Source organism: Psammomys obesus, unplaced genomic scaffold (assembly GCF_907164565.1).
Source record: "Psammomys obesus unplaced genomic scaffold, mPsaObe1.curated_primary_1811, whole genome shotgun sequence".
Classification (NCBI taxonomy): Eukaryota; Metazoa; Chordata; class Mammalia; order Rodentia; family Muridae; genus Psammomys; species Psammomys obesus.
This window is the reverse complement of record NW_026592548.1, coordinates 5,802,357-5,817,732: the sequence shown is the minus strand read 5'-3', so window position 1 is coordinate 5,817,732 and position 15,376 is coordinate 5,802,357. Positions and strand designations below refer to the sequence as shown.

General features: G+C 43.8%; 1 protein-coding gene across 1 annotated transcript in view; it reads left to right on the top strand.

The window, feature by feature from the left end:
- Erich3 (glutamate rich 3) overlaps positions 1-8,507 on the top strand; it is a 102,980-nt gene extending 94,473 nt beyond the window's left edge. The window contains exon 14 of the mRNA XM_055614415.1: positions 3,379-8,507. Within this exon, the coding sequence (XP_055470390.1) occupies positions 3,379-5,642 (2,264 nt within the window). The 3' untranslated portion in view covers positions 5,643-8,507. The remainder of the gene's footprint in view (positions 1-3,378) is intronic.
- Positions 8,508-15,376: the final 6,869 nt, after the last annotated feature.

Here is a 15,376-nt window from a genome sequence, read left to right as displayed (position 1 = left end):
AGCACCATCTAGGCTTCATTTCCACATCTTCATCCAGTGGTCTCCACTACTGCGTGCTTGATACCTGCTCTTCTTCGCCACAGAGGAAGATTCTATACCCCTTCACTCTGTAGCCTTCATGACTCTAAAGCCAGAACCAGGTGGACAACAATACCAAGTTCAGGTAGTTTCTAGGGATGGAAACTGCCCTCCTCCTTGAATTCTGCTTGTTGACATAAGCTTTCCCTTTTTTGCTTAATAAAAAGCATAAAATTCCTCTGGTATTTTCTTTGAAATATTAAAAGTTTAGCTGGGTAGGGTCTTGCTCTGATGGTATCCTTTCCTTTATTCTATTTTGCATCATGCCTGTCTATCAGCACAAGTCTTGGCTATAGCATTAAATTTCCTGGTTCTCCTCACTCCCCTCCCCACACTCTACTGCACATTTTGTGTTTCCTTTTCTCGCACTTGCTCTATTTCATTGTAGCACTGGGTAAGAGCGATCAGTAATAATCATGCAACATATTAGGCTGCATTGAAATCTCCCCTGCTAATTAAACTAATCCAAAAAAATTTCAATTTTGCCTCAGGCAAAGTTTTAGGACAAGAGAAACAAAAAAGGAACCACATTTCTCTCTTCTCTAAAACATCACAAGAATTGTCTCTGGCTCAGTTGGCAATATTGTTCTGCTCTGAAACCTCTTGAGTCCACATAGCTGCCAGCACAACCATCTTCCAAACTCCCTTTAAACTGGCCATTTAAGCCCCATTTACAGCATCCACTTTCCTAGTCTAGAGTCCTAAAGTCAAGCACATTTCTCCAAACCCAGCATGTTAGGTTTGTCACAGCAACACACTCCTTGGTGCCAGCATCTATCTTAGTCATGTTTCAGTTGCTATGAAGAGATGCCATGACCAAGGCAACTTATAAAAGAAAGCTCTTAACTGGGATAATGTTTTCAGAGGATTAGAGTCCATGACAGCAGAGCAAAGGCAAGGCATCAAAAACAGCTCAGATGTCACAGCTTGATCCACTTGTACAAGGCAGAGAACTGGGGATAGTGTGAGTCTCATGAGACCTCTAATCCAGTCTCCCAGTGACACACCTACTTAACAAGGGACTCCTTATGTCTTCTGGTGCTTCCCAAGCAGTTTCAAGTATTCAAAGGATTTGACTGAGAATTCAAATACCTGAGCTTTGGGATTCATTCTCATTCAAACCACCACAATGTCCACGTTGGTGCCTACGTGTGTGGGTGAGTGGACATGTGTGTATTTTGCTCAGAGGTCACCGTTGGCTATCATTTCTAATACATTGTTCGTCCTGATTTAGTTGTTGTTTGTTTAGTTTTGACACACGGTGTCTTGTGGAACCTAAGCTCACTAAGTAAGCTAGGCTAGCAATCCCCAGGGACCCCGGGTCCCCAGCAAGTGTGTACACTGCACCACCTTCACTTCTTTTTCTTTATAGCATGGAGTCTGGAGATGGATGCGTCCTCTTGGGGCTCAGCATGCCTTACTGACTGAGCTATCCTCCCAGCCCTAACTTTTGTTCATAAATGAAAGTACTAGAGGAAGTGGGCTGGAGAGACACCTCATTGGGTACAGATACTTCCTATGCAAAGTGTTGTGACAGAGTTCCACCTGGGGACACACTTGAGGGGGGAAGGAGAGAACTGAATCCACGTAATTTCCCTGTGACCTTCTCAGGGGCTTTTGTTGACCTGAGCACACCAGGCAGAAGCAGACTTATCAATAAAATGAAAGTATTTTAAAAGTCGTTAAAATAATAAACACCACCTAGATGTCATTTTAAAGTTCTGCCATGCTGATCCTCCAGTTAGGAAATTTAAAGATGTTGGGTATTGGTGGTCACATGCTTTCACATACTCTGCATAAACCGTTGGGAAGGATCCATGTCTTGGTAAATACTGAGAAATCCAGTGACCTTTCAAAGACACAGCAGACTGTAGACCCAGGTTCTCCAGAGAGCCTTGCATCAGAATTTGTGAAATACTTCAGCAGTGTTGTAGGAGGAACAACACTATCCCACACCAGAAGGTCCCATCTCACTCTGTGATCCCGTTTTGTCAAATGCACTCAGTTTCTGAGCATAAATGGCATGCAACCTGACATGGAACACAAATTGGCATTTCTTTAGTAAAATGCCATACCTCAGTGATAAAGATTTTTGATGGCTAAATATAATTAGAGTAGTTTTAACGTATTGGGAGTGGTATGTAATATGATTACTACCTCTGGAGAATGGCCATGTGCCTAAATGTCCACTGAAGTAGACACACTTTTCTCCCCATTTCACTCTCTCTCTCTCTCTCCCCCTCTCTCTCTCTCTATCTATGGCCTAACCTCAGGCCTCTTCTTCCTCTCCTCCCAATCCCACCCTCATGCCCCCTCTCCCCATCTTCCCTTTCTCAGAGAAGGGAGGTCCCCCATGGGTACCAACCCACCCTGGCACCTCAAGCTCTAGCAGGAGTAAGTGCACCCTCTCCTACTATGGCCAGACAAGGCAGCCCAGCTAGGGGAAAGGGATCCAAAGGCAGGCATCAGAGGCAGCCCCTACTCCCGTTGCTAGGAGACCCACATGATGACCAGGCTGCACATCTGCTGCATATGTGGAGGGCCCTGTCCATGCATGCTCTTTGGTTGTTGGTTTAATCTCTGTGAGTCTCTGAGGCCCAGGTTAGTTGACTCACATCTCCTTATGGTGTCCTTGACCCTCCAGCTCCCACAAGACTGCTGGAACTCAGCCTCTTGTTTGGCTGTGGGTCTCTGAATCTGTCTCCATCAGCTGCTGGTTGATATCTCTCAGAAGACAGTTGTACTAAGTTCCTGCCTGCAATCATAACACAGTATCATTAATAGTGTCAAGGCTTGGTTCTCTCCCATGGAGTGGGTCTCAAATTGGGCTAGGCACACACTTAATGCTCTAGGTAACGATGAGTTTTAAGAGTAGTAAATACCTTTCTTCTTATTGTAAAATGTTTTTTTTCAAATCTTAGTATTTGAAATGAAAGTATTGTACACATTTGTTACATGTGAGATAATTTATTGATTGTGAAATATAAGAACCTCGGGGAATATTGTGTTTGCCTATTTCAACATGCCCAATGTTCAACCTTTATATTAATGTGTCCATTAAATTTGAAAGCATTTCTTTTCATAATGAGGAAGGGCATTTTTCAGTCATGGTCCATGTTAGTTGACAGCATCTTATCAATTGAGAAAAGGTTTGATACATAGTTTTAGTATCTTCTTGATGACATATAAAGTCTCATAAATATCCTATAAGACTCCTTATTTTATTTTCTGCTTTGCATGTTTTGATCAAAGTGACCTTGTTTTCTCATCTTACTTTTATGGCACCGAATGGAAATTCAGTGGAAAAGGAAGGAAGAGCCATGAGCTCAAATGAGCACCCCAAGCAAGCTGTACACGAGGTGTGCACACCGAAGGAAGAAGCCATGGAGAAAGATGGATTTCCCCAGTCTGGGGATGCCGACTCCTACATGGAACTGAAGGAGGAAGCAGGGATGGAGGGAGGTGACGCCCACAATACCCAGGATGCTGACATGGATGTGGGACTGAGGGAGGAAGCCCATGTTGCAGATGTTCCCTTAGGGGAGAGGAGCCCCACAGGAGAGCAGCCAGCACCAGCAAAAGAGTCTACAGGGAGAGTGGAGTATTTTCTGAGCATAGCTAATGAGGCAGAGGCAGGCACAAAAGGGAGTAGCAGGCTTAGAGAGGAGCAGTTAATGCCCACAGGAAAAGTAGCACCAGGCAGCTGTGTGTTTCTAACTGTAGACCAAACTCTGGACAGGCAGAGGGATGTGGATTCCACCAGGAAGGCCTTGCTGCAGACAGTGATGGAGAAAGAACAACCAGTGTCTGAAGGGGAGCAAGAACTGGAGGAGGCAGCACTCACAGACAGCACAAAGCTCAGCCCAGGGACTCTTGGGGACACAGCAGTTCTGAAAGAAGCAGGGCTTTCTGAAGTTGAGGCAGAGAGGAAGGTGGGTTCCTCCAAACCAGCTGAGGAACAAAGCAAAGAGGGAGCTCTTACAGAGTTAGAGGGCATGGGGTCCGTAGAGGACACAGCACCAGAGAGAGAGGACAGTTCTGAAGTGGCAATTCTTGGGGGACAGAAAGCAGCCATGGAGAGGGAGGATGTTCTGGAAGCTGAAGCACCCTTGAGCTCCTCAAGAGGAGAGGTGTGGGCAAACCCCAGGGAGGTTTGTCAGGGCAACCATGAGGGACTCTGTAAGGCAGACATAGCAAGGGAGGGAGTCATAGCTGACACAGAACTCACCCTGCACCAGGATCTGCAAGCAGTGCTCCGTGGGGAATTAGCTGCAGCTGGAGACATGGAGAAAGCTGAGAGTCCCCCGGCACCTCTGAGGGAAACTGGATCTGAAAGAGAAGAGGTGACTGAGGCCACGGTACTGAAGCCAGAAGACCTGTTAAAAGAGCAAAAAGCTGAAGGGGAGGAGGAGGGCACGGAGGTGAGTTTTGAGAAAGAAGCCCGGGCACCTCCTGATGAGAGGAAGGCTGATGCTCAGGAGGCAGAATCTGCATCCACAACTGAGCTGGGTGAGGCGACAAGGCTTCTAGGAGAGCCACCCAAGCAAGAAATGGTTGCCTTGCTTGAAGCAACACATCAGCTTGGAAAACCGCTGGAAGAGAGTGAGGCTACAGAGTATAAGAGACAAGAAGGGCTGCCAAGCCAGCAAAGAGAGGCTATGTCTCAGCCCTTCAGGGTGCCCAAGCATGATGGAGAGGGGCTGATAGAAGCTCCTATACCTGAGCCAGCAGACAAAGCTCAGCCACCAGAGAGCTTTTCCACAGCGGGAGGTGAAGAGTGGCCTTCTGAGGAGCGAGAGAGTCATGCTGAACTAGAGAGATTGGATGGAGACAGGCCTTTGCAAGTGCAAGGAGGGGACATCATGAAAATGACCCAGGGAAATCTTCCTGAGGAAAGGCTCACCATGGCCGGGCTGTTCAGCAGAGAAGCTGAGGGGGAGAAGCTCCAGGAAGAGCAGGATGGGGCTAAAGAGAGCCCTCCAGGGACACAATCTGACAGCCTCATCGGGCAGAGCGGGGCCATGGGAGGAGGCACAGTTGAGGCTGAGGAGGGTCTGCAGACAGGAGGACTTGAAGAAACAGCTGCAGCGCAGGGGTTGGTATCCGCAGAGTCTGAGTCAGCCAGTGGGGATTCCGCGGACTCCTCCTCTGCAGATGCCCGGAAGGAAACCTGGGGCACAGCAGGAGAGACTCCAGGAGAATCAGCAGCTGAAGAAAGGGCAGTGGCTGAGGACATGGTGCCAGGAACCACCGAGAAGCAGGCTCGAGAAGTGCAGGACTCAAGGCCAGGGAAGGGTAGAGAGGCAGGGGACACGGAGGCTTCTCAGCATGCAGGTACAGCTGGGGAGGAGGCAGGGACAAGGCTGCTGGATGCCGGACAGCAAGCAGGAGCAGCTGAAGTGTTCAGAGGCTCAGTGTCTCAGAGAGCGTTGAAGCTTAGCAAAGTTTGTCTAGAGGCAGCACCTCCCAGAAAGCTGGATTTCTCCAGAACCCAGGAGAATCCCCTGGAGAAACTGCAAGGAGAACATGAGGGTGCAGATACTCCTGTGACCACAGCTGAGTAGGAGATTCCATGATGGCTGGCAGGCTTCGATGTGGTTGTTTGCACGGGTCTCCTCCTGCAGGGTGGGCTTCCCTGGTGTGTGCTGCGTGCCTTACAGGCAGCCTTCAGTTCTGTGCTGCTCAGCCCCAGGCTGGCCTGAAGGGTCTGGTGGACATAGGGAAGGGGCTAAAGCACAGTAGGCTGACCAGCTCTCTGTGATCCTTCATTCATGTCCCATCTTTGTAAGCAGGGTTCCCTGAAGTGAGATGGGTGTGTCTCACAGGACACAGGGGAGACACACACAACATACAGAGAAGGGGGACATTGAGGAGCTGGGGCAGGAGAAAGATCATGACTCAAATACATTATATGAGAATTAAAAAAAAAGATACAGAAAAGAATGTGTCCTCAGCTCCAGGCCCAGAAACAAAGGGTTACAAATCGCTTCCACATTACCTTTCTTTCACACACATATAAAATCCACACCCCCAACTCCTCCCAACCCCCCCCCACCACCACTCTAGAGTTTTGAAGGATGAAATAAAGCTTACCTGTGGCCATTTAATCTTGAACTGCTTCTGTGCTTTTTCCTCTGATGTATTATAAGAGTATGTTTAATAAGTGTGCGTGTTCTATGAATAGGTTACAAATACTGTATATGTAGTTAATATACCTACTTTTTCAATAGTTTAAGCAAACACCAAAATATATGTATTTTCCATATTCTGTGTTTCTGAGAGAGCAGCACATCATTAGTGCCTAGTCTATTATTTTGAGTGATTTTATCACAGTGCTACTTCTTTTTTCTTTCCAGATATTGTGAAACTGTCTTGGTTGAGCTGTCTTTGGTTAGCAGTGGCAGAGTGGCAACAGACTGAGTTAGGCTCCTCACCAGGAGTTTAGGTTTTCTTTTAACTCTCTCCTGGCCTGTGTTGGTCTCAATCTGTAGGCACTAGTCAGTAAGTTAGTAACTAAGGCTCAGGAAGATTTGTGCTCAAGGGAGCTGTGGCCCCAGACAGAGAACTTGGGGGTTGGGGCGCAAGGGGATTAAACAGTCTACACAGACAGTGTGTCTATGTTTAAATCAAAGTGATATATTTTTCAAATATTTGACTTTTACCAAAGATTACCAGAAAGTGAACCCTGATGGCTTAGTTTTGTTGAAGTTGCTTTTTATTTAATAAGTAAATAGTAGTCCCAATTTCTTGCATGGGGATTATGTCTTAACCACCTGGTATTTGGAAATTCACTGTCTCTTGGAAATGTTCATTGTTCTTATTTACACCTGAGGGTGTGGTGGGTAAAGAGAAACCTTTCTGAAAATGCCCTCTGTATGTGTCTGTATTTGGTTTTCTCTGTAGACTAGAAAAGCGTGGCTCTCAGCACTTTGTCTTTGGGAGAGATATCTACCAGTCTGCTCAAATGTAAATGAAATAAGTATATAATCTAGGTAACAGTGAGGAGGGTGATGGCTGCAATGGGAAGATGTGGTCCAACATATCCTCCATTCTCTGTACCTGACATCATCCTGAAGCTCAGCAGCCCACACTCCCACCCTAGCTCTGTTGTTTCAAACCCGAGCGGCCCTGCAGCTCACATTGAGGCAGCAGTCACAGCCACTGTCCTGATGGTTCCCGATGTTATTAACAGGCTTTAGTTTAACAGGCTAAGCTAGTCCCGGCTTAGCCTGTTCTGAAGGGCTGGGTCTCCTTGAAGACATCTACAGACCATGCTCCAATGCTCACACTGTTGACCCCATTCTATAAGTGAGGAGATGAAAGTTTTCCAAGGGAGCAATTGTCTAGCCAGGAGGGGACTCAGCCTTTCATGGGGGCACTTTCAAGACTGAACTCATGCTCCAACGCAAAGCTTCAGTTATATCTGATTTTAAATGAACCTAAGCATCAATAGTTAACATTTTACTTGATTCTAAAATATAGCCAAGGTTGAGAACCCCTTTTCCAAGCCACCTGACAGTCGTGCTGTCTGCCATCTGCTCTGTGTTGCTACTGTCAAGGTGTCCTGCTACTACAGATGGTTTTCATTTTGACGAACAATGGAGCTTTTTGATGCACCAGAGCAGACTTACTGGAACTGAGAGTGCATGGGCCATTTTATCACAAACGTTATCACCTGGAACTGACCACCTGCTCTCATAATTAGAAACTGCATACAGTGCTGGGCATCGTGGAAGGGGCAGGGCCACAAACTGTGGTTCTACCAAACCATGGGGGGTGATTCTAAAGCATTCCAAAGCATGATGCTATTCAGATAGATCACTGGTTACAGTGAGTTCTGGCTAGAAACAGATTGCAGAAGCATTGCCAAGTTCATCTTGGTCTCCTTGACTTTTCTGATCTGAATGTCCTCCTGTGTTGTGAAAAGGAGATGGTGACTACCATAAAACTGCTGAATCCACCCTTCAGTTCACTTCAGTGTGACTGTATGGAGTGTATTTGGAAGACTTGCCTCTCCTCATGGAGGAGGAACAAGTCATTGAATCTGGCCTTAGTCTTCCTGCCCTGTGCTCTGTTCTGTGCCTGGATCGTATCTAGTCCACATCAGGTTCCATGTATTACCCATCAGCATACTGTGACCTCTACAGGACTTCCCCAGTGTTATCCCCCCAGGCCACACAGCACTTTAAACACAGCGCCGAAGAAAAAGGCTGAAAACTCCTTAATCAGTTTGAAAAATGAGCTTTGTAAAATGTGCTAAATGGAAACTGCATTGGATTATTTTTGTATTTAACACCTTCCATCATCCAGGCCTATAGCAGAATCTATAATCTGCATGTGGGTTTAACTGTGAAATTCAGTGTTGTGATGTTTTGATTGAGTAAACTTTATCTTTGCAAATATTACATCAATAAAATTATGTTTAGTGAAACTGATTTTCCCATAGTTTCTTCATTATTAAAAAATATATATTTACAGGCATGACAGGAGAGTTTTCTCGGAAAAGAAGATTAGATTGCTAAGTGTTTTCTTTTATTTTCTTGCAAAATTTGAATGATAAGAGCAGACAAAGGAGACATAGCTTTATTGGGTTATGCCTTAAGTCTATGGTTTGTAGACTCTCTGCATTTTCTATTCTCCAGGAATGATGCCAGTGAGGAGAATTATTGCCAACACTTCATTGACAATGTAAACGGAATCTCAGTGCAGTGAAGCACCTGTCTGAAATCACAGTCTATATCAGGTCATATAACTTCTCCCTTAGGCTAGCTTTGAAAAAGCCCGACATTATGTCTAGGAAAATTCTAGGCTAGAATGCTAAGTGCTGGTCTCCATGTGTTTCTGCAGAAGGAGAAAACATCCTACTAACATCTTTTCTATCAGTGAGGGAGGGGGTGTTTTTATCCAGTGTTCACCAGAGAAAAAAGAGGTTTACAGGATTCAGAAGATGACAGACTGCCAAGGAAACTTAGGAAGAATCGGGCTTTGCGATTGAACTTTGAGAAAAGCCTTTCCTGTCACTTTATAAACTTCACTGAGGTAAATTTACAGCAAAGGTGAGTTTTCTACTCTCCTTATGATCAATAATTTGCCACAGTTCTTGCCCTTGGAAAATGATTGTTTGAACAAAGAAGAGAAAATCTCAAAGGAATTTATTTAGTGGGTGAAATATTTGAACAGGCTCAAGGACATCCCAAGAGACGCTGCTTATGACCTTGGGTAATATTTCCTCCTGTCCTTTTCTACAGTCAATTTTGTCATAAAAAAGGAAACGTCCTGTCACCATGGTTTACAGAAGAAGTGAAAGAGAATGGGAATAAATAAAGCTGGAACTCTTTAAGAGTCACTTCCAAACTAACCCTTCAAAACTGCTCTAACCGATCCCCCTTTGTTGTTCGTTCTTTGTTCAATTTTGTTTCTCCAAATACACCTAACAACAGGAGAATTGTGTCCTTCACAGTAACTGGAGACTCATCAGAAAAGATGAGAGTGCTGGGTAGTTGATAATCACATGGTCGTTTTAATTCCTTCCAAACTGTTCAGACTCCTTAGCCATCTGTGTGACCCTTACACTATTTTGGAATGTGGCGGTTTACCCGTTTTAAAAGTGAAAAGGAGGGATATAGAAGATTCTCAGACAAGCTGCTGGCACACTCTCTGCTTCGCAGATGTCTCCTGGTCTTTACTTAGTGCAAGCTTATAGTTAAGGGTGTAGAGATGATCATATATCATAGCTCTCTGAGGCTGTCAGCAGTCTGGGTCCCTTGAAACACACAGACCTTCAAGCTGGTGTGGAAAGACCCATGACGGGAGAGGGCTGTTCCCCTGGCTTGCTGTCACGGTGGACTGTGGTACACCCCTCCAGAGCTTCATTGTCTTAAAATGCACCTCACCGTCAGCCTGTGGTCAGCTTCTTCCATGTGCCCATCCTCTACACTTTCTTGACCACGCAGGCTCACTCTTTACCTACTTTCTATTTTACTGTGATGTGCTGGCCATTCAATGACCGATGTAGACAAAGGAGGAGATGAAATCTGATGTAGAGTTGAAGGGACTAGCTTTAATGGTTGATTCATAGATATTTCTAGAAATGGTTTCCAGGTATTTGTTTCCCACAGAACTAATTGAGGACCACACTGAACTTTCAGCTGAAAATCTATTAAAACTTTATTTATTTATTTATTTATTTATTTATTTATTTATTTATTTATTTTAGTCTTTTCTTGTCCTGTGACTTTTGGTAAATTAGCCACATGGAGTTTCTATGAAGAGCATTGTTGCACAATGAAACAATCTTTGTGGTTTCCACCCACTTCTTATGTGATATGCATAAATATTATGTTTTACATCTATAAATATAAAACACCAAGGAGAAAACTGATGCTGAACTCCCTCATGTTAGCAGTAAATAATATTTGTTCACAGTTACATAAACTAATTAAAAATAGAAGTCACCATTCTCAGAGACACAGCTTTTAAGTTTTTATGTGTGATGTTTATTAGAATTTATGATGCATATATGTGGTCTTGATCAAATGTGAACTTCTAATAATCCCAGTTGTACTCAATCTAGAAGAAATTTAATACAAAGAGCCTCATGGTCATTAGGGGATTTTTAAAATTAATTTTTATCATGTATATTAGTTAAGTGTCAGAGAAACATGTTGGAATGAGTTATAAAAACAAATAGATATGCTCAGCAGTATCAAAGTCTTTTCTCCAAGTGGGATGGAACTACAAGTTTAAAGTAAAATAACTATTTTTTTTTCTAATGCTAAAGAGAAGCTTAGTCATGGACCTTTGCTAATAGATGTCTGAGGTCAGCTTCCCTGTGCTTCAGTGTTGTGTTTGTTGGGACAGGTCTTTGGAACACACTGTGGGGACTGAGGACTCTCCTGTGGGCTGAGAGAATAGCTGGGATGCAGTGCAGGAGCTGAAAGGCTGTCTACTCCTCAGAGGAGCCTTGGGGCAGTGAGGGCTGATGGAGCTGGGAGGAACTGGCCCCTTGATTCCTACAACAGCCTTCGCTAGGAGCTTCCCGCAATTGGAGCAGTCCCCAAGCAGGAACTCATATCTCATGCCCAGTCCAGGCAGCAAGGGATCAAATGTGTTCACTCTGAAGGGAACTTCACAGTGAAGCCCCAAAGCACCCCCTTCATAGGTAAAAACATCAAGTTGCCGTAGGACCTTTACTTCATCACATGCAGAACAGAGCCATAAACATTTTATCTTAAAAGGTTCCATTTTATAACATTAGAAATTGTATCTGTGATTTTTATTTCAGCATGTGAACAAATTTAGATGTACAATGTGTAAGCAAGAACTATTGGTTTCACAATCTTTCTAGAGGTCAGTGAACAAACATGTTTGGAGACTACTGGTATAACATGCTGACTGAATCATGCCACTCTATATTTCTTATGCCTCTGTCCTTGGCAGGAAGCAACTTAAAGCAAGAGCAGCTGGTTTCTTTTATAGTTAGAGGAGGGAACAGACAATCACAGGGAGGTCCTGGTGCCAGGGGCCTGAGGCTAACGGGCATAATGTGTCCACAGATGGCCATACTGTGTCCATAGTGAGGAACCAGAGAGAAATGAATCCACACCCTCAGCTTGCTGTTTTATTCAGCCCTTAAAATTACGATGGATCTTCACACCTCAATTGACCCACTGTGGAAATACTCTCATAGATATTCCCATCTCATAGATATTGCTTTCATTGGTGATTAGAGACCCTGCCAAGTCGATAATTAGATTATATGCCATAGTAATATATATATATATATATAATATATATATAAATATATTATATACATTTATATTATATATATATATATATATACTACAAAAGAAAGTCTGGTGGAAATCTACCACAAAGAAATAACTAGCTTTCTAGCTTTGCCTTTGTGTTGAAATAGATGGCTCCTGGAAGCTTCCTCTCCCTTCAAGAAACTGATTATAAGCCAGACATAATGGCATGTGCCTGTAATTCCAGCACTTGGGGAGGCAGAGACAGGTGGATCTCTGTGAGTTCGAGACTAACCTGGTCTACAAAGTGAGTCCAGGATAGCCAAGGTACACAGAAAAACTCTGTCTTGGAAAGAAAGAAAGAAAGGACGAAAAAAAAGAAAAAAAGAAAGAGAGAAAGAAAGAAAAAGAAAGAGAGAGAGATAAAGAAAGAAAGAAAGAAAGAAAGAAAGAAAGAAAGAAGGAAGGAAGGAAGGAAGGAAGGAAGGAAGGAAGGAAAGAAAGAAAGAAAGAAAGAAAGAAAGAAAGAAAGAAAGAAAGAAAGAAAGAAAGAAAGAAAGAAAAAGAAAGAAACTGATTATGAAGCTTCATCTTTGGCTGCCAGTCCCCGGCTCCCAGCAGGCCCACTTCCCATCCCCATCAGAATGTAAATGAAATGTACTTCCTGTACTGCAGGACCAGTGGCCTCATGAGAGGAGGGCCTGTTTCCCGGGACTCCAGACCATCTCTGTGCCCAGAGTGTGTGACACATTGCGCGAGCTCTGTAGCTATGGAACAAACAAGAGAGACCATGGGTCAAAACGCATGTTTGGCTAGCATTTTTTTTCTGTTCTGAACAGCCTTTAGGACAAATCCAAATCCATGTTGGCAGGATACAGGGACTATTCAGAGAAAATAAGTATCTTATAAAACATTAGTGTCTGCAGGGGACCCTGAGACCTGAAGTCCTTCTGCTCTTCTTCAATAGCATACAGGGGCAGCAGTGTCTCCAGGGGCCAGAGAGGGTTCATATTTGATGGGAGCAGAAAATGGGGGTGAAAATGCACTCACCAAGAGTTTGACAGCCAGGACAGCTTTTCATAAGCCACCTCCTTTAAGAGAGCGAGAATCCCAATTCCTGACGAGATCCTCTCTCAATGTTCAGTATTCTTGTAAACACTGACACAAGTTCTAAAGCATAATGTTTTAGAAGCTGATAGATTTTATGGTCTGTCCCAGTTCATCCTTGAAGGCAGCAGATGTTCTACCTATACTGTTCATACACACATGCATATATGCATCTACACACAAGCATGCATGTGCATGCACACACTCACACACACAAATACACACACACTTCAATGGTTAAAGAGCAGAAAATTGTCCAGAATGAACAGAACCCCTGCAGTTAACACAGACTTGGAGTTACGAAACCTCAGTGCCTTCTAAGCTTCAGGACCACTGCGTGGTAGAATCCTGTGGTCCTGCGAGCTCCGTCCTGGAAGTGTGTATTGAGCATCAGAACTTTGAAAGAAAAGAAAACAAAACTCCCCCACCTGTTTCTCTGTGCAGTCAAGGTTTTGTACCCCTGATCTAGTGTAAATGACCACTGAGATTAGACGTTAGAGTGAAGATGTGACCTCATAAGCTGCTTCTGTTCTCTGCGTCTTCTCAGATGACAGGAGTGAACCTTACTCTGTGACGATGCTGAGTCTTTTTAATTTTTTCTTTATTATTATTATTTATTACAATTTATTCACATTGTATCCCAGCTGTGGGTCCCCTTCCTCATCTCCTCCTAGTCCCACCCTCCCTCCCTCTTCTCCTCTATCACCCTACCTAGTCCATTGATAGGGCAGGTCCTCCTCCCTTACTGTCTGACCTTAGCCTATCAGCTCTCATCAGGACTACCTGGATCCTCTTTCTCTGTTGCCTAGTTAGGCCACCGTGCCATCATGATCAAAGAGCTGGCCAGGCATCTAAGTCCATGTCAGAGATGATGCTGAGTCTTCTGTAGTCCAGCAGTTAATACAGCTTTCTGTTACCGCAACTCAAAGCTTACTGTCTGATTTCAGGGCGAGCCTCTCCTGTCTTCAGGACCACCTTGATCTTCCCTTGGTTTATCCACAGCACAACTGCTTTGTATTCTCATATTGTCTCTGCCATCCCTTCCTTCGTTTTCTTATTTCCTACCAGTTTGACAAGAGAATTTTAAAGTATTATGCATATTCTACTTGATAGTCCTTATTTTAAAACCAGCAGGCTTTTAATATAATCTTTATTTTAATAACATCACTTACTTGAAAACTAAGAGAATCAATTTGTTTTCAAGTATCTTTAAGTACAAAATATTCATAAATTCAACTTTTCCAAGAAGGAGATTTGGATTGTAAAAGTGCTAACAGTGGAGCCAGAATGTTTTCCACAGCTGAGGCTTAAATGAGAGTTTAACGCAATTGTCTTAAAATGGTTGTGAAGAGATTTTAACATCTCAATGATCTTGTTATTGGCATTTAACACCATAATACTCTTTTTAGTGGCATTTAAAAAGTGATGCTCTTGTTAGTGGCATTTCTTCTCTTATTTCAACTTCAAGGAAGGGTTCACAGATGGGTCAAGGAAACAATTAAGTTGTTTGAAACTTCAGAGAGCAAAGAAATTAAGTATTCCAGACTGAGAATACGTTTTTTCTTCCTCCCCTTCCCCCATTTTTCTTATGCCTTTTCTGTTGCCTTTGTTAAAATGAGAAGGGCTTACGGACTCTTGCTCCTTTCAGACAAGGGCTGGGCTGTCTTTGCCCTGTTGTAACAAAACTTTTAGATTTGTTAATTGTGGGGAATCTGAGATCAAGGGATCAGCAAGTCTGGTGTTATGTGAAGACCAGATGCCCGCAGTTTATCCCAGAGTGGAGAGCAGGAGAAAGGAGGATGCTGGCTGATTTGATGCCCTCATGAACCTCAGCAGAGGAGCTGAAATCTCCATGGCCTTGTCACCACCCAAGGGACCTGACTATCAGCAGCAGCTCAAATTCCAGTGAGTGAGCTTTGGAGGGGAACGTTTATTGAAATCCTGGCCTGGATTGGTGTCAGTTTCCTGCTTTCTATTCTAATACAGATAATCAAGAAGATATTACATTGTGGGAAACTAGGTGACAAATATCAAGACTTTGCTAAATAACAATTTCTGACAATTATTATTCAAGTACAACAGTTACAAAAAATTAGAGTGGCAACTTGTGAAGGGCTCAGAGCACTGGTTCTCTACCTTCCTAATGCTGCCATCCTTTAATGTACTTCCTTATGCTCTGGAGACCCCCCAATCATAACATTGTTTTCATTGCTTATTCATAGCTGTAATTTTGCTACTGTACTTCGATGGTCTTTGTTGACCCCTGTGACAGGATCATTTGACCCTCGAAGGGGTTATGATTCACAGGTTGTGAACAACTGGCTTAGGAAAAAGGGAACAGGGAGGAAAGTTCAGCAGTCCTACCTAGATCTTCAAAGAGAGAGAAAGTGGGACATGGAGACTGGCTAAGAACACACAGACAACATAGGACATGGCTAACAACA